At 37.7% G+C, this 25,227-nt stretch overlaps 1 protein-coding gene across 3 annotated transcripts in view; it reads right to left on the bottom strand.

Moving 5' to 3' along the window:
• The window catches only part of LOC117928132 (protein unc-13 homolog), a 60,573-nt gene that overhangs the window by 8,912 nt on the left and 26,434 nt on the right, over positions 1–25,227 (bottom strand). For all 3 annotated transcript variants that reach the window (XM_034847999.1, XM_034847998.1, XM_034848000.1), the window contains 4 exons: positions 21,476–21,547; positions 19,670–19,787; positions 17,363–17,541; positions 1,234–1,315 (listed from right to left, as the gene is read on the bottom strand). In XM_034847999.1, the coding sequence (XP_034703890.1) occupies positions 1,234–1,315; positions 17,363–17,541; positions 19,670–19,787; positions 21,476–21,547 (451 nt within the window). The remainder of the gene's footprint in view (positions 1–1,233; positions 1,316–17,362; positions 17,542–19,669; positions 19,788–21,475; positions 21,548–25,227) is intronic.

Below are 25,227 nucleotides of genomic sequence, written 5' to 3'. Positions count from 1 at the left end.
GTGAGATTTTCTGTTTTGATAAATGGCACTCCATCAGGTTTCTTCCACAACTCTAGGGGTTTGAGGCAAGGGGACCCTCTTTCACCCTATTTCTTTGTGATTAGGATGGAGGCGCTAAGTAGCCTCATCAATAGAGTGGTGAGAGGGGGCTTTTTGTCATGTTGTAGGGTGAAGGGGGGAAGGGGGGGAGGTGATGGGGTCCAAATTTCGCATTTGTTGTTCCCTAACGACACGCTTGTATTTTGTGAGGCTTCTCAGGATCAGATGGCTTATCTGAGTTGATTGTTAATGTGGTTTGAAGCTATCTCAGGGTTGAAAATTAATTTGGATAAAAGTGAGATTCTACTGGTAGGAAGGGTGGAGAATCTAAAGGTTTTGGCTAGTCTTCTATGAGAGAGATAGATGAGTTGCCCCATAAGTCTTTGATATCTCTCTTTATCCACTAGAGCATTTCTTTTGACTGTTCCTAGTTTAGTAGTGTAGTTCATAGGTGTGTCTACAGGTTTACAACCAAGCATCCCAATCTCCTTTAGCACGTCTAGGACATACCTACATTGGGAGATTGCAATACCCGTTTTTGATCTAGTAATTTCCATCCCAAGAAAATATTTAAGATTCCCTAGGTCTTAAATTTTGAACTCATGGGCAACAAAAGTCTTGAGTTTGCCTATTTCTTAATCATGATTTCCAATCGAGATTATGTCATCCACATAAACAATGATAATGATAGTTCTTTCAACAATATGTTTCATAAATAGAGTGTGGTCAGACTGACACTGGGAGTAACTAAACCTCTTTACAGTCTTGGTGAAACGATCAAACCAAGCTCGAGGAGATTGCTTGACATATAGGGAGTTTTTAGTGCACAAGCTTTAGAAAGTTGGGATATATTTTCTAAATTTGACCTGATTGTCAAATGGATGGTCCATTTCTAGTCTACTTTCAAGAGGGTTCACAAGTTGGGATCATAGTTTGCTAATTTTACAGTAGCAGGTATTGAACTCCATATCTTGAAACCATTTATACCCATCACAAGAACTTTTTCAAATTTATTTATTTCACTCTGTTGGGTGATGAAAAACAATAGCTGTTGTGGGTCATTCCAGTTGGAAAAGTTTTATGTTAATTAATATTATTCACAATCTAAGCTAATCTCACATAACTACAAAGCATTAAAAAGGATATATATATATAAATGTGTGTGTGTGTGTGTGTGTGTGTTTAGATACATACTGATAGATCTTTCCTGAGGCTTTTTCCTTGTCCATCGCTCCCAAATGCTATCTTCCAACTTATTCAGTTGACTAATTGCATACTGTATTAAAAACAGAGCATGCATCAGACACAAGCCAGTGAGTATCCAGTATCCACATACGGTACAGGGCATGATGCTTTTATAAACGAGCAACATAATTAATAAATAAAATTTAAGACATGCTCATAAGTGCTCATGTTTTATGAAGAAACATACCTCAAGCCATCAAGAAATACTTTAAAGTATAATGATGCCTTAATTAGAGATCTCAAGGATTCTGCCCCTAACTAAGTTCACGTGTTGAAAAATGGAAGACAAGTTTTCAAAGTGTTTCTATCAAAAAAAAAAAAAAAGTGTTCCAAGGGTAATGCTTGTTTCCTTCGGATCTTTTTTATCACTAGAAACAGTGGTCGCAAACTGTTCACTTTCATTATTACATGTGTCAAATATGCATCGTATATGCTGGAGGGCTGATGGGTTAAATCACCACATCACCATTCACTGGACTATCTTCCTACTGAAGAATATGTCTAGGTGGAAGAATATATAGATCTCCATAAATTTTAGATCAATGCATAGTTTCTCACCATCTAGTTACATAGATCAATGTTCAATGTTATTGAGTATTCTAAAACAGTAGCCTTCCATTTAAGAGTTGCAAACTTATTTTTCATCATGGTATCAATTTCAAGTATTTTTCATATTCCTTTGAGATTTTGTTCCTATAGCTGGAATGGAATATTCAGATATGTTTTCATATAGAAACAAAAATTAAAAATAAAAATCAGAAGTACAAGAGATTTCTTTCCTAAACATGAAAAAGAAAACAAAGCCATATCTTACACAGGGAAAAAGCTAAGATAACAAAACGACACCAGTTCCCAGAACCAACAACCTGCAATCTGAGGGAACAAGGCTGAAGGGAATGACATCAAATTCCTCAGTCACCAAAACCTATCAAGATGTTAAGAAATTAATTTCACATATGTTTAATATTTCCTTGTTTTCCTTTGAAAGTCCCAATATTTTGTCCCAAAAAAGTTACACAAACTGCAGTGAGCAGCACACATTTTGACAGAACCCTGCTTCTGTCCCTTCTATCAAAGCCATCAAAGGCAAAAGACCATCCTATTCTTAGTACCCTACTAGCTCACTGATGAATATTAGGTAGGAAAATTTCTGCTAGAGCTCATTACCAATAGAACAATGGATAAATAAATGACTAAGTGATTCTCCCCCTGGAGTCTGACAAAGCTAGTGGCTTTACAAGATCCAGCAGGGATGGCTCAAACATCCGTTTTTGGGAAGAAAGTTGGTGGAGCAAGCAACCTCTCAGTGTTTAAGTTCTAATATCTTCAGGGTTGTGAGAACTAAAGACTCCTTTATTTATTCTATTTTAGACTTTTCCTTTTCCTCTCCTTGGAATTTCAATTTTCAATGCAACCTTTATGATCGGGAATTTGAGGAGCCAGCATGTGTTCACATCCTCACTAGTCTATGTGTATTTTTTGCCTATTTTCCAGATGTGAGAGTTCAGTCTTTGCCCTACTCAAGCATTTCTCATTTGGTTCCTTTTTCAAGGCTTTGTCTGCTTCTATTAATTTCATCCCTTTCCTTCTAGCCAGTTTCATTTGGAACTCAAAAGCCCCTCTTAATGTTATGGCCTTTGTATGGTTCATGGCCCCTCTTAAGCTTTATAGACCAATGATGTGACATAGAGGAGGAAGGCCTTTGTCCTCATCGTTGTGTTAGATGCTTGGATAGTAGGGAAACAATGATCTTTTCTTATACTTGCCATTAACTTTGGAACTCTGGCATAAGTCATATAGACTCCATAGGATTGACTTCCCTTCCCACCCCTCCCCAACCAAGTGTGATAGAGATAATTGTTAGTTCCTTCAAAGGTTATTGAGCACTTTTTGAGAGGCTAGGTTCTGTGGCATAAGGCTAGTTGTGTTATGAATTGGACTATTTGGTGAGAGAAATATTAGGACCTCATTAGGACAAATGGAGATCTATGGGGCTTTAGACTTACAGTTTGCTTCTACACTTCTTTAGACCTTTGCTACCTATAACACCTAGACTATTAACTTATCCCAACCTGCTAGTATGAACACAACATGATCCGGTTGTAGGTGTAGGATCCTTGTAAGATACATCCATGGATATGGCTATTCAATGTTAGTTGATTTCTCTTTTTTACTTTCAACTTTATTACCAAATAGTTACACATAACAAACAAAGAGTTTATTAGAAAGTGAGCTTTTGTAATTCTTTTTTTGATAACCAGGGAATCTTCTATGGATGAGCCCTTTAGACTCTTCATGGGAACCTAAACCTCGGGTTGCTAACCATACCTGCCAGAACCAGCACTAGGTAATTGAGACATTCAACTAGTGGCAGGAATTGAACCCAAGACCACGTGCCTCCACCACACATCCCAACATCTACCCTAATTGAGCACCATGATGGGTTGAACTTTTATAATAATATTTATAAATAAGAAAAAAAAAAAGGATGAGAGTAAAAGAGGGATAAAGAGTTTTCGTCAAGGATATTTTGCTTTTAATTGATTTTAACTACTTTCTTTTTCTTTTATTATGTTGTGTCCAAGTGCTTGTATTCATTATTGAGATTTTTTTTTTCTTAATTAAGTCCTCATATCCTAAAATTTGAATGAGTGAAGGACCAAAAACCTAGACACATACCTACACCTAACATCCACTCTAAAATCCATGCAACATAGTCTACTGTATATATCTGGTTGGTACATGTTTCAGCTAGTTAATGATGAATTAAAAACAAATTTGTAGGTCCAAGAAGTGAGGCAAGAAGACTCAACAAGGGTAGTTTATGCCTCTAGCGGGCTCTATAGAGTTTTACATCCTCGATTAACCCGGGATGGCTTAGCATTAGAGGAGTGTTTAGAAATCATGGTATACATGACTTATAGCATTTTCCAAAACTAGAGAAAGAAGGTAATCCTATTGAGTAAAAGATTCAAGCTCTTTTATAGGACTTATTATAAGCCAAAGCTTTGAGATTTTCAAAGTGGTTAACTGAGGAACCTCCACATTGGGACCCAAACATTGAGGTGCTAACCACATCCACCACAACCAGCACCAGATAATCCGGGGCATTTAACAAGCAATAGGAATCAAACCTAGGACTGTGTGCGTCTATCACACATCCTAGCATTTGCCCTAACCAGCTAGGCAAGCTGAGAGACTCCTTTGACAAGGACTTTTTACCCCTTGCAATGAACAGATTGTCTTGGGTTGTACTTTGTTTTGGTTTCCTTTATAAGATGTGTGGTTTGTTCTTCTTGCATTTGTGATGTCTCATAGTATTGTACTTTACCAAGTTAACTACAATGACCCACCTTATTTTATAAAAAATAGCTTTACAATATCCAAATAGTAACTAATGACAGCTTGAATGGTATAAACTATTAAAGAGTGATTAGGCCACTAGCAAACTACTTTGAACATGAATACATAGATAAATAAATAGAAACACATAGTCATACAAACAAAAATCCATATATCGATTAGTCTCTTAGATCCAGTAGATGAGTGTTATGCTAGTTTTCCAAAGTAAGAAAGGCCTACTCTGATAACTTGAGGCACTATATGTAGAAACTGAGAATACTTTTAAAATTCATTCAAAACTATATTTTTTACATAAACAAATCCCTATTTAACAAATACATAAAGAGCAAACAAAAAAGGAAAAAAAATACAAACATGGAAAAAATTAAAATTACACAAATTACCCACAATTGGGGCCTCAATCTTTCCCTAATATCCTACAAATCATCATTCAAAATTATACCAGATTTCCACACTCCCCCTCAAGTTGGATCATAGATATTAATCATGTCCAACTTGCAAATAAAATCTTCAAAGCTTGATTTCTGTAACCCCTTGGTGAAAATATCGGCCAATTGTTCCCTTGTAGGGATATAAGTCATGCAAATAATCCCTTTCTCAATTTTTTTCCTTTATAAAGTGTCTGTCCACTTCTATATGTTTGGTCTTGTTGTGCTGAACAGGATTATGAGAAATACTAATGGTAGTTTTGTTGTCACAATAGAGTTTAATGGGGAGCTCTATTGTAATGCGTAGTTCTTTCAACAGTTTCTGCAACCATAGTCCTTCACACATACCTTGTGCAATTGCTCTGAATTCAGCTTCGGCATTGCTTCTGGCTATTACACTCTGTTTCTTACTTCTCCATGTTACTAAATTCCCCCAGACATAGGTACAGTAGCTTGTAGTAGACTTTCTGTCATTTGTTGATCCCGCCCAATCTGCATCTGTATGGGATCTCTACCTTCTTACTATCACTCTTCTTAAAGAATAGTCCTCTCCCTGGAGAACCCTTTAGGTATCTGAGGATCTTATATACTGCTTCCAGGTGACTTTCCTTTGGTGAATGCATGTACTGGCTAACCACGCTTACGGCGAAAGCAATGTCAGGTCTAGTGTGAGAAAGGTAGATCAATCTACCTACTAGTCGTTGATATCTCTCTCTATCCACGGGTTTTCCGTTACTTTCCATTCTGTTTCTTGCCTTGATAAGGGTATCGCTTGGCTTGCATCCCAGCATGCCAGTCTCAGTCAACAAGTCAAGTACATACTTTCTTTAGGAAATACTAATTCCCTTCCTTGATTTAGCGACCTCCATTCCTAGGAAATACCGTATTTAACCCAGATCTTTTACCTCAAATTCTGTGGCTAAGACTTTCTTCAACCTTTCCACTTCTCCTGTGTCATCTCCGGTGAGAATGATGTCATCGACATACACGATTAGAATGGTCATCCTTCCATCGTTGGACTGTTTGAAGAACATAGTATGATCCGACTGTCCCTGTTGGTATCCTTGGTTCTTAATCACTTTTGCAAATCTATCAAACCATACTCTGGGTGATTGCTTGAGACCATAAAGAGATTTCTTCAATTTGCATACCCTGGTTTCTTTTTCTTCCTTACAGAACCCTAGTGGTAGCATCATAAACACTTTTTCTTCCAATTCACCATTCAGAAAGGCATTCTTGATATCAAACTGATGGAGTGGCCAATCGAGGTTTGCTGCCAAGGATAAAAGAACTCATATAGTGTTTAGCTTTGCTACTGGTGCAAATGTCTCGGTATAGTTGATGCCATAGGTCTGAGTGAACCCCTTTGCAACCAGGTGGGCTTTATATCGTTCTACTGTGCCATCCACCTTATACTTCACTGTGAATACCCATTTACAACCCATTAGTTTCTTCCCTCTTGGCAAATTCATCACTTCCCAAGTCTCATTTTTTTCCAATGCCCTTATTTCTTCCATCATTGCCTCTTTCCATTCTGGAATCTCCAAGGCTTCTTGAATGTTTTTAGGAATCTGGATTCTATCAAGGTTAGTTGTAAAAGCACGACACTTTGCAGAAAGAGCATTATAAGACACAAATTTTGAGATAGGATGAAGAGTACATGAATGAGGTTATTTCCTAAGAACAATGGGTAAGTCATTTGTTACCTGATCAGAATTGGAGCCATACTCCCGAGGGGTTGGAACTATCACCGGTTCTGACTCTTTTAGTGCTTCGGAGATGAGTGTCTCATTGAACTTCGATTTTGGCCTCCTTGAGTAGACAAGTGTTTCCCTATTTGTCTGTAATTCCGTATCTCCCCCTGAGTTTAAGTGTCCTTCTGTGTTAGGCGAAGGGGTAGATATAAGGCACAAAGTGGATTCAAACACTACAACATCGAGATAGTCAAAGGTTAAGGGTGGTCTAGTTTCACTCATGGACTCCCCCTGAAGCGAGTAGTAGGGAGTATGCTCCAAAAATGTGACATCTAGGCTAACATATAGCTTTTGCGAAATTGGGTCATAGCATTTGTAGCCCTTTTGTGTGGAAGAGTAGCTAATAAAGACACATTTAAGCGATCTGGGATCAAATTTGTTCCGCTTAGGTCCGTGAGTGTGGACAAACACAGTGGACCCAAAGACACGAAGTGGAAGATGTGCATCGAGTCTAGAATGAGGAAAAAACTCTTGGAATTTTTGGAGGGATGTGACAAAAGATAAGACCCGACTAGGCATTCGGTTAATATGATATGTGGCTGTCAAAATGGAGTCACCCCAAAATTGTGAGGGCATGTGAAATGTAAACAACAAAGCACGAGCAACTTCAAGAATATGTCTATTTTTCCGTTCTGCAACCCCGTTTTGCTGAGGGGTGTCAACGCAAGAACTTTGATGTATAATACCATTTTCTTGAAGATAAGTGCTCAAGGAGTGATTGAAATACTCAGTACCATTATCAATACGAAGAATTTGAATTTTGGTGTGAGACTAAGTTTGTATCATAAAGTGAAAGTTCATGAAGACTGATTGAACCTCAGTTTTATCAGTCAACAAATATACCTAACACAGGTGAGTATGATCATCAATAAAAGTAATAAACCATTTTTTATGGGTCCTATTAGGGGTATGTGAGGGTTCCCATAGATCACTATGAATTAGAGTAAATGGTATGCATGGTTTATACTTAAATTTAGGAAAAGACGCCCGATGATGTTTGGCAAGTTCACACACTTCACACTGAAAATCCAATAAAGTTTTATTTGAACATAGTGTTGAAATTTGACATTCAAAGTTAGGATTTTAATTTAGGAAAGTATTTTAGGAATAAAAAAGGAGAGATCATTTAGGATATTTCCTTAGGATTCAGTTTCCTATTTTTAGGAGAGAATCAAGCCAGATTGATATTTTCTTATTCAGTCATTTGTGTATATATATGTGTATGGTGTGTACCGAAAAAATCAATAAAGGAATTCAGAAATTCTTCATGGTATCAGAGCCAGTTTTTTGAAACCCTAATCCCTTCTGGCCGCCTCTTATTCAGGCCATTATTCATTCCGACCAAGTCTCTCTAGCCATCTCTCAATCCGACCATCTCTCTCTCTGGCCATCTCTCATTCCGGCCATCACTTCCGGTCTCAATCCGACCATCTCTCTCACTGCTAATCGAGGAGGAATGAAGTCGTGTATAGTGGACACAGGTGCTTCTGATCATATGACAGGAGATGCTTCCATTCTTCAAAATTACAAGCCAAGTAATGGTCATTCATCCGTCCTTATTGCTGATGGTTCAAAGTCAAAAATTGCCGGGACAGGTGTTGGGCTTTGTGGAGCCTAGTTTTGTTTGATCCAATTTGACGACCCAACCCGAATAATATTGCATGGCTTTTTAATGGGAGATTTATTGAGGCCTGTTGGGCCGTTTAGCCCATTGTGGAACCACATTTTGTAATTAGGGTTTTTTAGTGTGGTGGGGTTGCTGTGTTATATATAGAGAGAGAATATTGTAGCCGCTAAGTCATGTACTCTGTATTCTTCCCTGATAATAGTGATATCCCTACAACTCCATGGATGTAGGCAAATTGCCGAATCACGTAAATACTGTCTTGTGCGTGTGATTGTTTTTCTTTGGCGTGTGTTTTCTCTAATTTTTTGTTTCTCACAGGTTGGGAATTCGGTTTAATTCCCTACAACTGGTATCAGAGCCTAGTGTCACAAGCTTATTCAAATGAGCCTCCCCATGGCCTTATATAGAGCCAGGAAGCTTCTGGAGACTCCTAGAAGTGGGAAGAGTGTGGAAGGTTCTAGAGAAGCCTAGAAGAATCCACACAATTCTACACCATGGTGGAAGGCACGAGAGGACTCCGGGGCTTTCTAGAGAAATCTAGAAGACTCTTGTACATACTTGTATATAGGCTTGTAACTAGAATGGTGTAGGACATTCTAGAATAGTCTTGAGTTGTAAGGAACCCTCCAAGGTTCCAGAGAGTTCCATTGGTGCCTATAAATAGGTGAGGGCCTCATTTGGCTAAGGCACCAAGCAAGTGAGCATCCAAGCACTTGTAAAGGTTTTCTTGAGTTAGTGAAAGCTTCCATTCTTTCAAGAGTTGCCTACCAAGCTTCTTAAGCTTTCGAGTCGTGAGTGTCTTAGCCGAGCGAGCTAGGCATTGAGGGAGCAAGGCTGACTTAGCAAGATCAAGCGTCTTGGCTTGTCTAAGTGCCGCACGAGCTTAGTGAACGACTAAGTCCGTGACACTAGGGTTAGGTTTGAGTGGAAGCAATGGCAGAGGAAGTAGGAAAGGCGTCTAGAATAGAAAAGTTTGATGGCACAGACTTTGCGTATTGGAGGATGCAGATTGAAGATTATCTCTATGGGTGGAAATTGCATCTGCCTCTTTTAGGGACAAAACCTGAGAGTATGAAGGCTGAGGAATGGGCGCTTCTTGACAGACAGGTTCTAGGAGTTATTAGGTTAACTCTGTCTAGGTCTATTGCACATAATGTTGTAAAGGAGAAGACCACAGCAGATTTGATGAAGGCTTTGTCTGGTATGTATGAAAAGCCGTCGGCAAACAATAAGGTGCATCTGATGAAGAAATAGTTCAATTTGAAGATGGCAGAGAATGCATTAGTAGCACAACATCTGAATGAATTTAATACAATCACAAATCAATTGTCGTCTGTAGAAATTGATTTTGATGATGAGATTCGTACTCTGATCGTCTTGGCTTCTTTGCCAAACAGTTGGGAGGCAATGAGGATGGCAGTAAGCAATTCTACGGGAAAGGAAAAGCTCAAGTACAATGATATACGAGAGTTAATTCTGGCTGAGGAGATTCGCCGAAGAGATGCAGGTGAAACCTCAAGATCTGGTTCTGCCCTAAACCTTGAGACAAGAGGCAAAGGTAATGACAGAAATTCAAATCGGGGTAGATCAAATTCCAGAAATTCTAATCGGAACAGAAGCAAATCGAGATCAGGTCAACAAGTACAATGCTGGAATTGTGGGAAAACAGGTCACTTTAAAAGGCAATGCAAAAGCCCTAAGAAGAAGAATGAAGATGATTCTGCTAATGCTGTAATAGAAGAGGTACAGGATGCATTACTTCTTACAGTAGACAGTCCACTTGATGATTGGGTTTTGGATTCAGGAGCTTCGTTTCATACCACTCCACACCGAGAAATCATACAGAATTATGTTACAAGTGATTTTGGTAAGGTGTATTTGGCTGATGGTTCAGCCTTGGATGTTGTGGGTCTGGGAGACGTCCGGATCGTTGCCCAATGAGTCTGTTTGGTTACTGGAGAAGGTTCGACATATTCCTGACCTAAGGAGGAATATGATTTCTGTTGGACAACTTGATGATGAAGGACATGCAATACTATTTGTTGGTGGTACTTGGAAGGTTACAAAGGGAGCTAGGGTATTGGCTCGTGGAAAGAAGGCTGGTACTCTGTATATGACCTCATGTCCAAGAGACACAATTGCAGTTGCTGATGCAAGTACTGATACAAGCCTATGACACCGCAGACTTGGTCACATGAGTGAGAAAGGGATGAAGATGTTGCTGTCAAAAGGAAAACTACCAGAATTGAAGTCCATTGATTTTGACATGTGTGAAAATTGCATCTTAGGAAAGCAAAAAAATGTGAGCTTCTTGAAAACTGGCAGGACACCGAAGGCTGAAAAATTGGAACTAGTACACACTGATTTGTGGGGGCCTTCTCCGGTTGCATCCCTAGGAGGTTCAAGGTACTACATCACTTTTATTGATGACTCAAGTAGAAAGGTATGAGTTTATTTTCTGAAAAATAAATCTGATGTATTTGAAACTTTTAAGAAATGGAAGGCCATGGTTGAGACAGAAACAGGTTTGAAAGTAAAATGTTTGAGGTCAGATAATGGAGGAGAGTACATAGATGGAGGGTTCAGTGAGTATTGTGCTGCACAGGGAATTAGGATGGAGAAAACCATTCCTGGGACACCACAGCAGAATGGTGTGGCTGAGCGCATGAATAGAACTCTCAATGAGCGTGCTAGAAGTATGAGGTTGCATGCTAGACTACCAAAAACTTTTTGGGCTGATGCTGTTAGCATTGCAGCTTACCTGATAAACCGAGGACCATCAGTTCCCATGGAGTTCAGACTTCCTGAGGAGGTTTGGAGCGGTAAAGAGGTGAAGTTTTCACATTTAAAAGTTTTTGGTTGTGTATCTTATGTTCATATTGATTCTGATGCTCATAGTAAACTTGATGCAAAGTCAAAAATATGTTTTTTCATTGGCTATGGTGATGAGAAATTTGGCTATAGGTTTTGGGATGAACAAAACAGGAAAATCATCAGAAGTAAAAATGTGATATTTAATGAACAGGTTATGTACAAGGACAGGTCAACTGTAGTGTCAGATGTTACAGAGATAGATCAAAAGAAATTTGAGTTTGTCAACTTAGATGAATTGACTGAAAATATTGTCCAGAAGGGGGGTGAAGAAGATAAGGAGAATGTAAATTCACAGGTAGATCTGAGTACACCTGTAGTTGAAGTTCGCAGATCTTCCAGGAACATTAGACCTCCGCGGCGTTATTCACCTGTTTTAAATTATCTCCTGTTGACTGATGGTGGTGAGCCAGAGTGTTATGATGAAGCCTTGCAAGATGAGAATTCAAGCAAGATGAGAATTCATGGTGACTTGGAGGAAGACCTTTACATGATTCAGCCAGAAGGGTTCATTGTTCAGGGACAAGAGAATCTAGTCTGCAAACTGAGAAAGAGCTTGTATGGCCTTAAACAAGCTCCTAGACAGTGGTACAAGAAGTTTGACAATTTTATGCATAGAATTGGGTTCAAGAGATGTGAAGCTGATCACTGTTGCTATGTTAAGTCCTTTGACAATTCTTACATCATATTACTGTTGTATGTGGATGATATGCTTATTACAGGGTCTGACATTGAGAAGATTAATAATCTGAAAAAGCAATTGTCCAAACAGTTTGCAATGAAGGATTTGGGAGTTGTAAAGCAAATCCTTGGTATGAGAATCATTAGAGACAAGGCTAATGGTACATTGAAACTTTCACAGTCAGAGTATGTGAAGAAAGTTCTCAATAGGTTCAACATGAATAAAGCTAAACCAATGAGCACACCCTTGGGTAGTCATTTCAAACTAAGCAAAGAACAGTCACCGAAGACAGAAGAAGAAAGGGACCATATGAGCAAGGTGCCCTATGCCTCAGCTATTGGCAGCTTGATGTATGCTATGGTGTGTACAAGGCCAGACATTGCACATGCAGTGGGAGTTGTGAGCAGATTCATGAGTAGGCCTAGAAAGCAGCATTGGGAGGCAGTCAAGTGGATTTTAAGATATCTAAAGGGTTCATTAGATACATGTCTTTGCTTCACAGGTGCTAGTTTGAAACTGCAGGGTTATGTAGATGCTGATTTTGCTGGTGATATTGATAGTAGAAAGAGTACTACTGGGTTTGTTTTTACTCTAGGTGGTACAGCTATATCATGGACTTCAAATCTACAAAAGATTGTTACTTTGTCTACTACAGAAGCTGAGTATGTTGCAGCAACTGAAGCTGGAAAGGAGATGATTTGGCTACACGGTTTCTTAGATGAATTGGGTAAGAAGCAGGAGATGGACATTCTACACAGTGACAGTCAGAGTGCAATTTTTCTTGCCAAAAATTCGGCTTTTCATTCAAAGTCGAAACATATACAAACAAAATACCACTTTATCCGTTATCTTGTTGAGGATAAACTGGTAATACTTGAGAAGATTTGTGGATCTAAGAACCCTGTAGACATGTTGACTAAGGGTGTCACTATTGAGAAGTTGAAGCTGTGCGCAACTTCAATTGGTCTTCTAGCTTGAGGACAGGAGGATGAGTTGTAGGGATGAGGGATTGTTTCTTGGAGGATAGCGGTTTGATGTTGGTGATTGGACTAGTCTCCAACTGGGAGATTTGTTGGGCTTTGTGGAGCCTAGTTTTGTTTGATCCAATTTGACGACCCAACCCGAATAATATTGCATGGCTTCTTAATGGGAGATTTATTGAGGCCTGTTGGGCCGTTTAGCTCATTGTGGAACCACCTTTTGTAATTAGGGTTTTTTAGTGTGGTGGGGTTGCCGTGTTATATATATAGAGAGAATATTGTAGCCGCTAAGTCATGTACTCTGTATTCTTCCCTGATAATAGTGATATCCCTGCAACTCTGTGGATGTAGGCAAATTGCCGAATCACATAAATACTGTCTTGTGCGTGTGATTGTTTTTCTTTGGCGTGTGTTTTCTCTAATTTTTTGTTTCTCACGGGTTGGGAATTCGGTTTAATTCCCTACAACAGGTTCCATAAAACTTACTAAAGACTTGTTTCTTGACTCTATTCTCCATGTTCCAAACTTGGATTGTAATCTTTTGTCCATTAGCAAATTGGCCCGTGATCTCCAATGTGTTACTAAATTTTATCCAAACTCGTGTGTTTTTCAGGACTTGAAATCGGGGAAGATGATTGGCAGTGCTGAACTGTGTTCCGAGCTCTACCTCCTCCCATGTGGCCAATTCTCAAACCAAGTCTCTCAAGCAAGTTGCGTACAGTTTCCTATTTTTAGGAGAGAATCAAGCCAGATTGATATTTTCTTATTCAGTCATTTATGTATATATATGTGTATGGTGTGCACCGAAAAAATCAATAAAGGAATTCAGAAATTCTTCACATAGTGAAGGGAATAATGTTTTAAGTACTGAAAACTAGGATGACCCATCCTTTTGTGCCATAACAAAAGTTCACTGTCCTTAGGATAAGATGCAGAATTACAAATAGTAGGAGGACACTGTCCAAACAAATTAGTTTCGTCGAAGTAATATAAACCCTCACGTTCCGTAGCATTGCCAATCGTCTTCCCCGATGATAGGTCCTGAAAAATACAATGAGATGGGAGGAATTTAGCTGAGCAATTAGACCTTTTGGTTGCCTGGCTAATAGATAGCAAATTGCAAGATAAATTAGGTACATGTAGGACAGGGTTAAGAGTAATAGACTCAGAAATACGAATACTCCCTTTGTTAGCAACTGGTGATAAAGTACCATCTGCAATTTTTACTTTTAAATTACCGACACAGGGAGAGTATGTAGAAAATAAATGATGAGCATCAGTCATATGATCAGATGCACCAAAGTCAATAATCCAGGGAGTCATTTGAGACATGGTGCTAAGTGCTATCAGAAAGGTACCTTTTTGGGCCAAAGAACCAGAGGCTTGGAAATTAGAAAAAAGTTCATATAATTTCGCAAGCTGGTCAGAATTAAATCCCACACTAGAAGTTGACTGACAAATTTTTGTGGATGTTTTGTTTGCCTAGGTTTCGGTGGAGGCCTGATGACTATGGGCTTTATTGGGCTGTCTGGGCTTCCAATCTGTGAGATTGCCATGTAAAATCCAGCAAGTGTCTTTTGTGTGGCCCAACTTCTTATAATGCTCACAATAAGTCCTCTTGGACTGTCCTGGGCTTGGCCCACTAGGTCCAGCATGAGGCCCACATCCAGCAGCAGCATGAGGCCCATGAGGCCCACGACTTAAAAGAGCTAAAGTATCAGGCCCAAATGAGAGATCCAACATCACTCTTCTTCTGCTTTCTTCTCGCCGCACCTCAGAGAAGACCTCTTGGATGGAGGGCAACGACCGACGACTGAGAACCCTGCTCCTGATGTCGTAAAGCTCGTGGTTTAGCCCCGCTAGGAACTTAAAGACCCTCTCGTTCTCCATCTTCTTCTTGAAGCGCACATTGTCACCCGTGCACTCCCACTCCTCTTCGCAATTGAGATCGAGATCTTGCCACAAACCCAGCATCTCAGTGTAGTATTCCGTGACTTCCTGATCTCCTTACTTCATCTGCTAGAGCCGCGTCTTGATTTCAAAGATTTGGGAAGCATTCTCGACATCGAAATACGTTTCCATATCGCATCCCACACATCCTTTGCCGTCAGGAGGAACATGTAAGTCTTGCCAATGGCTAGCTTCATGGAGTTAATCAAGTATGAGGTGATAAAGGAGTTTTCGGACAGCCATTTCTGGGATGCTGCTACATCGGTCGGGGGTGGTCGCCGAGTCTCGCCAGTAAGAAGCCCTAACTTTCCCTTTCCGTCAATAACGAGCTTGATTGTTTGCGCCCACTCTCTATAATTCTTACCGTTCAATTTTGCAATGGTAAGATGGAGTGGGGAGTTATTGAATGCACCGACGGGGCCCATTGAGGAGTGTATCTCTAACACTCTTTCATGGGTTGCCGACTGACTGGACTCATGGGTGTTTCCTCGTTGGGCATCCATGGACAGATTAGGGTTTTAGAGCAAAACACCGCTCTGATACCATGTAGAAACTGAGAATACTATTAAAATTCATTCAAAACTATAATTTTTACATAAACGAATCTCTATTTAACAAATACACAGAGAGCAAACAAAAAAAGAAAAAAATACAAACATGGAAAAAATTAAAATTACACAAATTACCCACAATTGGGGCCTCAATCTTTCCCTAATATCCTATAAATCATCATTCAAAATTATACCAGATTTCCACACTACAACTTTTGATGCATATAAAAACTAACCTTGTGTGTATTTCTAACATGGTTAGATGCTTAGTGTCAACCGGAACTGAACCAAGCCTGATCACTTCTTCACATAGTAGAACAAGGATCAGACCGAAGCACTATTAATCAAACAAAACCAACTGACTAAGGCCAAGTTGGTTCTTGGTTCAATTTTTTGGTTGAGCAATTGAAGTTGCACATGTCAGTATATGAGGCTAAATTTAATGCACATATTAGAAGCATAAGTTATGTAAAAGGGATGGAAAGTATGTAAATAAACTTGCTAGGATAAAGAAAACCATTAGGAGGGATATAAGTCATTCTAATTGCTCTACAATTGTGATATTTAGACTCTTCAACTTCACCATCAAGGATAAAGAAAAGTAGCAAGAACTTGGATAATGATAATTGCAATACATGCTGGGAGATTCAGACTCTTCAACTTCATTAAGAATGCCCATGTTGACACAAAATAAAATGGGTGCAGGTATGGGATCTTAGTTGAATAAGTCTATTTTGTTTTTGTTTTTTTTTTTTTTTTATCAGAAACGAGGAAAATTATATTAAAAGAAGAAAAGATACAAGAGAAAGAAGAGATACAAGAAAAAGAGAAGAAACAAGAGAAGGATGAGAGCTCCTTCCCACAAAACAAAACTGAGCAAAAGAGAAAACACCCAACTTTAGAAAACTAAAAACAGAGAACACTCTCAAACTTTAAAATAAGTGTATTTTGTTTTGAACATAAATCTTGACTGTTATTAATTTCCTTTTTGATTTTCAAATAGTTATGTCAAAGAGAGTGGTTGGTTGGACAGCGAATGCTTATTAGAGACTTAAAGATAAAAGAGAAAAGATAGGATAAGATGGGAAGTTTTTATGAAGGACATGTATGCTTCTGATTGATCTATGATTGATTTTTCTTTATTTTTTCCTCTTTTATTATATCACACGCAACTACCTATTGAGATCCTTTTCAACCAAGTCTCTGCATCCAAAAATTTGAGGGTGTGAAGGATTAGAAACTTAATGTATTTGCACCCAATAGCCTGACCTAAACACATGCAACATAGATTATGGGTAATTGACCAAACAGTTTAGTAAAAGTAACATTACAAGAAAAAAGTAAAAGAATAAGAAATAAATTTATCAATCGAAAGTTACATGTGGCCCTAGCTAAGGAAAAATCATCCAAGAAGGATCTGCCAGGTGCTAAGATTAATAAGTGCACTGATACATGAATTATTTGGTTTATATTAAAGGTGCCAAAACAACAAGAGCACAGGAAAAAAAGAATGTGGCAATGACCGAAAAAAACAATGATTACAAAAGTGCTTCAGTAAAATTTAATGGTATATCTGCACCTTTGCAGTGAGTAATTGACACATTTATTTTGGACAGAAAAGGATAAATAAGAAAATTAGGTAACATGCATAAAGTTGTGCACATTCTTGTAGTTAAAGAAAGAACTATTATTCTCCAATGTATAAAGGCCTAGGTTATGTATCACAACAAATTTTAGAATGGTAATGTACCTGATACAAAACAATGAAATGATGAGTTTTTGAATACCAAATGGGATGGATTATCCTGACAAAGAAAAAATATAACTACAATAGAAACAAAGAGAAGGTGAAGTTTAAAGCCTTGTACTCACATATAGAGTATTTAATTGAACACAAAGTGTTGGTGTTGTCTGAACATTGATCTCACTAGATCTTCTCTCGTCAGGCAACCTAGGATCCATTAATTCCTTCTTTACAAAAGCCTTAATTCCTGCTTCCTTCTTATATCGTGTAAGAATTGGCACAGGTGGAATTAAATCTTCTTTGCTAGCTGCATGGCCAAAAGCACACTTCTGAGAATATTTCAAGATGTCAAAGGGAAAAGAAAATAAAAGGCTGAAAAAAAGTATCAAGCAGATACATATGTAATGTGTAAGTTTGACAATGCCCCTAAGCCTTGGGTCAAGCAGTAAAGGATTGGGGGCAAGTTTATGGGAGGTTCCAGATTCAAGACCCAATGGGGACAAAAGGGGAAAAGAGAAAAAAAAAAAAAAAAAACCCATCTATCAAGGCTTGGGTCAAGCGGTAAAGGGTTGGGGGTGGGTTTATGGGAGGTTTCAGATTCAAGTCCCAATGGGGACAAAAAAAGGAAAAAGGAAAAAGGGGAAAAAAAAAAAACCTAGCTATCAATAATTATATATATGTTTTTAATAGATACTTATCAATAATAATAATAATAATATTAATAATATTATTATTATTACTATTATTATAAAAAAATACCTATCAATAATAATAATGTGTAAGTTTGACAACTTAGAGGATAACTGATAAAATTGCAGACAATAAGGATTTCCTAAACTTTACTGACATAGAGGAATTCCAGAAAGTGAAAAAGAGCAATAAAAACAATTTTACAGAGCAAAGCTACATTAGGATTCACAAAGAAAACTAAATATGGTATTATTGAATGCATGATAAGTAATCCAAAACTGAAGAGCATCCAGGAAAGCTAGTGGAAAGAATAGTGTGACTGCACAAAGAGCATCTTTGGCCAGGCAAACAATCCCGTGTTCAAGTCCTAATCCTTCTCGGTGTTACTGTGTTCCAGAAAGGCTACCTTATATTTACCTAGAAAATATGCAAAAGAACAAGTGTGTTATGCTTATTGCAATGGGATTTACCATGAAGTTATGATTTATCATAAGTCACTACATTATTTCAATCTTTATTATCCTTACATATTACAGACACAGACATAAACACATGCACACAAAGACAAAGAATCCCTATGCTGAAGAGCTAAGACTTGTTGGTGTTACATCGTTTCAGAAATGCAAACTTGTATTTACTTAGAAAATATGCAAAAGGATAAGAAGAATGTTATGCGTTTTCTAATGGGATTTATGATAAAGTTAATACATTATTTTGAACTTTTGTGTTCTTCCACACATGCCCACACACTCACACGCCCACATAGAAAGATAGAACATGTAAATTTGCTTAGAAAGTATGCAAAAGAACATGTGTGTTTTACCTTTAGTAATGGGACTCACTGTAAAGTTATTACACTATCCACACATAGAGACATATGTATGTCCAATATAATTAACTCCAAAATAAGACATATATATCAGTGCCCCTATAAGTAGATTTTAGGGAGTTCTGGAAAATCGAGCACACCATCTCCATGTCAGGATGTGGCTTGTGTCTATGTTCTAGATGGTACTGAAATTCAAAGATGAGCAACATAGTGGTTTTGGCCTAGCCAATAAGAGACCATGCTACCAGACCATACAGAGCATAGTGAAGTGGTAAGGCATCAGTTTTTGTTTAGGCTAATTATTTTTTAAAATCAGTTTTGAAGCATGTGATTAAGTTGGCTTGAAGGAACATGGAAGTGCTACATTCCTGAAGAAAAACTGAAATGATATAAAGGTGAATATGCCCCTCCTAGACTAGAGAGGTTATCAATTTCATAATATTGATATCTCTGGTGAAGTCAAAAAAACCAAGAAGGGCCCTAAGAAGCATACATTGCTAGTATGATATGATTTCCGGTCTATTAGGAGCTACAGCATCAACATTGCCTCCAAGAGTAGAGTTCCTTGGCAGTAAAATCACCCAAGAAGAAAGATTCAATAAATTGAGGATCCCACAAATGGTTCCTTTAGACAGAGGTATTGATAAAAAAAATCAGGAAGCTGATAGCTTGGCCAGGGGGGCATGGTTATTTTGTTGAATCTATATACAGCACCATCACTGGAGTTTCCAGAGGAGATTCTGTTATTTGGATGGTCTCTTACTTCTTTTGATTGTTTTAGAGGATCTCTCACATTGTATTTTATCTCCTTTCCTCTGACCAATAAAATTCTGTTCCTATTAAAAAATGTTAAATTAAAAAAATGTAGAGTCCTTTAAGTAAGAATAGAAGATGGACTGTCTAAAGTTCTACTCACCCAACTTGTCAACAACATGACTTGCATACACTTGAAATGCATTATCAATGCCACGGAACAAGCTACTCAGTTCTGCAGACCTCATTGGAACCTTAAGAGCAAAAAACTGGTCCACAGTCTGCAATAAAAGCACATTTATAATAGAAAACATAAGTCTCCTTAAGCAGATAAATGTGTGGGGGCAAATGTACAGAAATGATATGGAGACAGATTCTAATAAATTGTTTCCAATGCTCAATGAACTTCCAAAACCCAGCCCTAAGTGAGACAATATGTATTGAACAAGGATGTAAATTACAAAAAAATTCCATCCAACATTGCCAAGCTACCTAGCTATCAATGACATAAACAGATAAGAGGCCTCCAAGATAGTGGTTGAACTGCTGCATTATCGAACCAATCCTTTTTTTATCTTCTAACCATCCAGGTGACAAGAAATACCAGGTTATTTCAGAACCACACATAAAAGCTTACAAACAAACCCAGATGGAGGATCCACATATTGGAAGCAAAAAGGGACCTTGCCACAGCACTAGATAAGTTAGGTTCCACCATTATTTTACTATGATCAGAGATGGGCTTAATGAGCATTTTATAGATAGCATTTTAGTCCTTTCTACGTAATATATTTAGACAAAAATCCTAAACCTTGATAAGGTATATACTTTTAATGAATATACAATAAGAATTAAAATAAAATATGTCGAGAAATTAATAGAAGTTGGTCCTATTCCATGTATTTCCTTTTATAATTGAAAAATAAAAATATAAAGAGTATGGAAATGTATGATTAAAGGTCTTTGCTAAAACAGTCAATGGAATCAAATTAGGTACAAACCTTGACAGTTGGATCTTGAGATGGATAAGTGACTTTGAAAAGTAGGAGGTAAATCCAATAGAAGATAATTTGATTAGGAAGACTTGGGCATGTCTAACAATTGCCAGTAACTGTGTGAGCGAGAAAGAGTGACATAATCGAGGTTCAAGGTGCTAAAGAAGGACAAGGGGACTGCTAAAAAATGACATAGGTTGAAGTACGGAAAGAAGACATGATAGCTTCTAATCTAACAGAATATATTGTCCAAGAGACAGTAGAATGGTGAATGGGGATTGAAGTAATTTCTCCAAATAGTTGGAACAAAGGGTTTCTTAGCTGAATTTTGGCGTCTTTTCCCTAATCTATCAATGAGTACACTTTTTTTATACATCATTCAACAAACTAAGAGAAGTTTATTTTAAAGAAAATACACATACTGATTGTGCTAATATTTTATATGTAAAGCCTTGTAATAGAGATCACAATAACATCGTACTTAATTACTTAATGAAAAAAAAATAAAATGACAAAAGTAACAAGGAAGTTAACCTGCCTCAGCTCTATAACTTAGACCCAACCGAACAGGTTGCAAAAAGCCAGGCCAAGTCAAGCAATTCTGGGTGTTTGAAACTTTTATCAGATGTGGTTTGTCCATCCATTTGTCAGTCCTGTTGGTTTGATTTCCACTGCTACTGTTATATTTTTAAGGGACCTAAATATTAATTTCTCAGCACTTAATTTGAAAAATATGTATGCTCCCACCAAGGATGTCAGTAAGCATAAAACTATTGTTTGGTTCATCCATAATTCCACATCTTGCAACAAACATACCAACCATAAAATGCTCAATATAAAAATTAAATAGGGACATTGTTTTCTCCTGCATTTTTCTTGTACAAAAATTTCCTTTCATCTTATATAATACAAGTATAGTTTCTCATCAAAAAGAATATATGTGCATATTTACACACACACACACACACTCATACCTCCTCCACAATCCTGTAGACTTCAACAATTGAATTCGCATGCCGTTGCTGAGGTGATATTGGATCCCACCGCTGTAAACGAGTTTTTTTAGTATAGGAAACAAGACATAGTATTTTAGATATAACAAACATGTGGAAAGATGAGATATCTTTCAAAGGAAACCAAAATACAAACACTTAACAGCCATACAAACCAGTGGATCACATACCCAACCCACAACCTCAAGGAGGGTAAAAGTCCCCAACAAAGACACCAGCTGAAGACAATCTACTTCAGAATTATTTATATGTTGAAAGAGAAAAAAGGAAAGCAAGTTCCTGGTCCCCCTCTTACCATGAAGCATAATAAATGAGGGAAAACCCAACATTTCCCTGGATATACCTGCATTCTATTGTGCCACAAGGCATTTATTTCAGAGACAAACATAGATATTATGAATTAGAAATAGAATGTTATGCTTTATATTGGAATTCTGTTGCAAGAATTCGATTAGGGCTGCATTGCATCTGACAAGTTGCAAAGACAAAACTACATCTTGCACAACATTGAAGACCTTTGGAATTGTCTATAGACACCAGGGTTGCATCACATCTGAAAAGTTGCAAATGCAAAGCCCCATGTTGGACAACATTTAAGATCTTCAATGTTGTCAAGACACTTTCAGGAATGATATGTGACCTAGAGATCAGAGATCCATATAACCTAAGTGGACTTCAGCTTGGAACCTTATGAAGTTATGCTGCTGCTTCTTAAATTGGTGAAAGAAGAGAAACTACCATAGTTTGCTTCATTGAAAATTTGCACCAATCATAAAAAGTACAGTTTAACCAATAGATCAAAGATGCAGTTTCTTATTTATTGACATTGCAATGCTCATCAAGACCTACATTAACAATCCAGATGCCAAGAACTGCAGTTTCTAAATTGAATTCAATCAGAATTTTTCCCAATTACCTGAAGCTAGATAGATTTTCCTAAAAACCTCATTGTTAGAGAGAAAAGAAAACTTTGACTTTTGAGACATGTTCTCATTAAAATAAAAGGAATGAAAAGAAAATCTGGCACTCATGAACTTGAATGTGAGCATGAGTTTCTATCTAATTAGATTTGACCTGAAGCTGGAGAGAAATTTTCCAAAAAACCTCATTGTTAGAGAGAAAAGAAAAGTTTAACTTTTGAGACATGTTCTCATTAAAATAAAAAGTTAAGAAAAGAAAACATTGCACTCATAAACTTGAAAGTGAGCATTTAAGTGAGGTGCCACCATGGTGCACAGTGTAGCCCAAGGTTTCACAAAACCAATTTTGATGATAACAAAAAGGATCAATATTTAATCCTTTACTTGAAGTGATGATCTGGTAACCAATCATCATCAAATTTAAGTTTTCAAGAAGAAGACATACATTCAAGGGATCAAGATCCTTTCAAGCAAGAAACCCAAGCATTCAGAGGGCTAGAATTTTTTCAAAATGTAAGGCTTTACAAGGTGCAATTAAATGGTAGTTTTCTTCTTGACCTTTAAAAGAAACCTTAGATCTTAATATAAATTCATCCATTAAATGTTTTTCAAAATTGACAACAAAATAGGAAATTGAATTATCATTTTCAAAATTACTTAAAATCTCATTCAAGGTTAAAAACAGTATTCTAGCATGCTTTTATAAGATGTTTTTCAGCTCAAAGATAACATTTAAGAAAATCTAAAGCTGTACATATCAGTAAGTGTTGCATGGCCAATGGTCTGGCCAGGATGTTAGGTCAGATGATCAATGAGTCCCCTTGGTATAGCACCCCTCCATGGTTGGCCTTTGGCAGTGCATACAAGATAAGGTACTGGTTGAGTAGTTCTGCTCAGCAGTCACCTGCAGCTTGCATTTAATACTAGCAGCTAGTAAAATGGTAAACCAGGCAATCAACTGGTAGAGCGAGAAATTGTGTCTAACGGTTAATTTGTGCAGAAACTCCATATTTAAAGCTCCAAAATGCCATCTATGAACCGCCTACCACCTGCCTCCCATTAAGTGATTCAATCTTGGGCTGTTAAGTTTGCTCATATTGCATTTACTTCTTATTTGCATATTCCCATTAATTGCACCTTTAAGAGTAGCTATCCTTCTACTTGTATTCATTCCCTAAGCTAGTTCTTGTACTTCATCAAATCACCATCCATTTGTACTCTATGAGGGAGTGCTTCTAAGTGAGGGACAATCGCTTGAGGGCATTGTAAATGTTCACTGGTAGCACCTTAAATCAATGGTATATGCAAGGACTCCTTGCATTGAAGGATCCTAAGCATAACAGAGTTCCTCAAGGCTTAAATTGGAGGTTGAGGTGGTCGACATATATGGGAATGTGCCGAACCACCTTATATCACATTGTTTGTATTCTCTTTTTTATTTCTTCTCTTTTAAGTGTTCTATATTTATATCCTTACACATTATCTTGTAAATTGGGAAAGTAACCACCACCCAAGAACAGGCCAACAAAGAGAAAAGGCTAATACAAAGGCCAAAGAAAAAAAATAGGCCACCCTAAATTATCTAAAAATTCTAAAAAGGGTGTTGAGCATGGACTCAAGGAAAGGTATATTCCTATTGTTGAATGATTCTACATGAACATTGTGAATAGCTAAAAATTCGGTCTAATTTGGATTATTCAATAGGTAATGTCAAGGGCCACTACAATTTCTAAGTACCTGTCAAAAGAGAAAATATAACACTTTACATGGCATAACCAAGTCCTCAAACAAAAGCATAAGAACTTCCATAGAAGTTATGCTGCATGGATTCAGTTGTTGGTATGTGTCTAGAAGTATGATTTTTCACACTTTTAAATTTTAGGATATAGGGACTCTAGCTCTTCCCAAAAATCTTTCTTCTCACTACCAATCATTGGCCCGTACACTCCAGAGAAAATCCAAGTAAAACCATCAGCACAGTTTCTGAAACGAACAGAGATGGAGTACCATCCACTTTCCACCACCAACTTCTCCAAGACTCTATTATCCCAAAATAGAAGAAGGCCTCCTGCCGCACCCCTAGCATCCACTGATGCCCAATTAAGAAATCTTCCTACACCCACACAGTTTACCATTTGCACTAACATTTCTTTCACCTTCATCTCCATTAGGCAAACTAAATCTAGTTTCTGGTTCCTCACCACACCCTTGATCAGCTTTCTTTTCTCAGTATCATTAAGCCCCCGAACATTCCAACAAAGGGTTTTAATTCTAATTAATCAACTGGAATCAACTCCCAGGAGCTTTGGCCAGTTCTTTTAGCTAGCCCTAATGTCCTCGCATAACTAACTGAGCATTCCAATCTTTTTAACTCTCTTTCAAAACGGGTAGAGCATGATTTTTTCGTCTTACGTCTCTTGCAAAGGGTACTACTGCTAGTCCTCAACTTCAGTTTCTTTAGCAAGGCCAGTGTTGAATATAATGTATTTATAATATATAACCTTTCCTTGTTAATATAGGATACATGTATGGTAGTTAGGACTCCTAGCCTTGTATATATATATATATTTCTCAATTGTAAGTAGATTAATTACATTAATGAGAATTAAGGTCTTTCTTCTTTCTCTCTCTCAACATGGTATCAGAGCCAAGGAAGAACACCTAATTCTTTCCTGTTTCCCGTGTCATCAACTCTGGGAAACCTTCCGGTGACCGTGTTTCATTCCGGTCACCTTCCCATCTCCCAATACTTTCCGGTCATTCGGATCGTCGACAGAAACAACTCACCACCGG

Source organism: Vitis riparia, chromosome 13 (assembly GCF_004353265.1).
Source record: "Vitis riparia cultivar Riparia Gloire de Montpellier isolate 1030 chromosome 13, EGFV_Vit.rip_1.0, whole genome shotgun sequence".
In the NCBI taxonomy this organism is placed as follows: domain Eukaryota; kingdom Viridiplantae; phylum Streptophyta; class Magnoliopsida; order Vitales; family Vitaceae; genus Vitis; species Vitis riparia.
The sequence above is the reverse complement of the archived record's forward strand: the minus strand, read 5'-3'. Positions and strand labels throughout refer to the sequence as shown.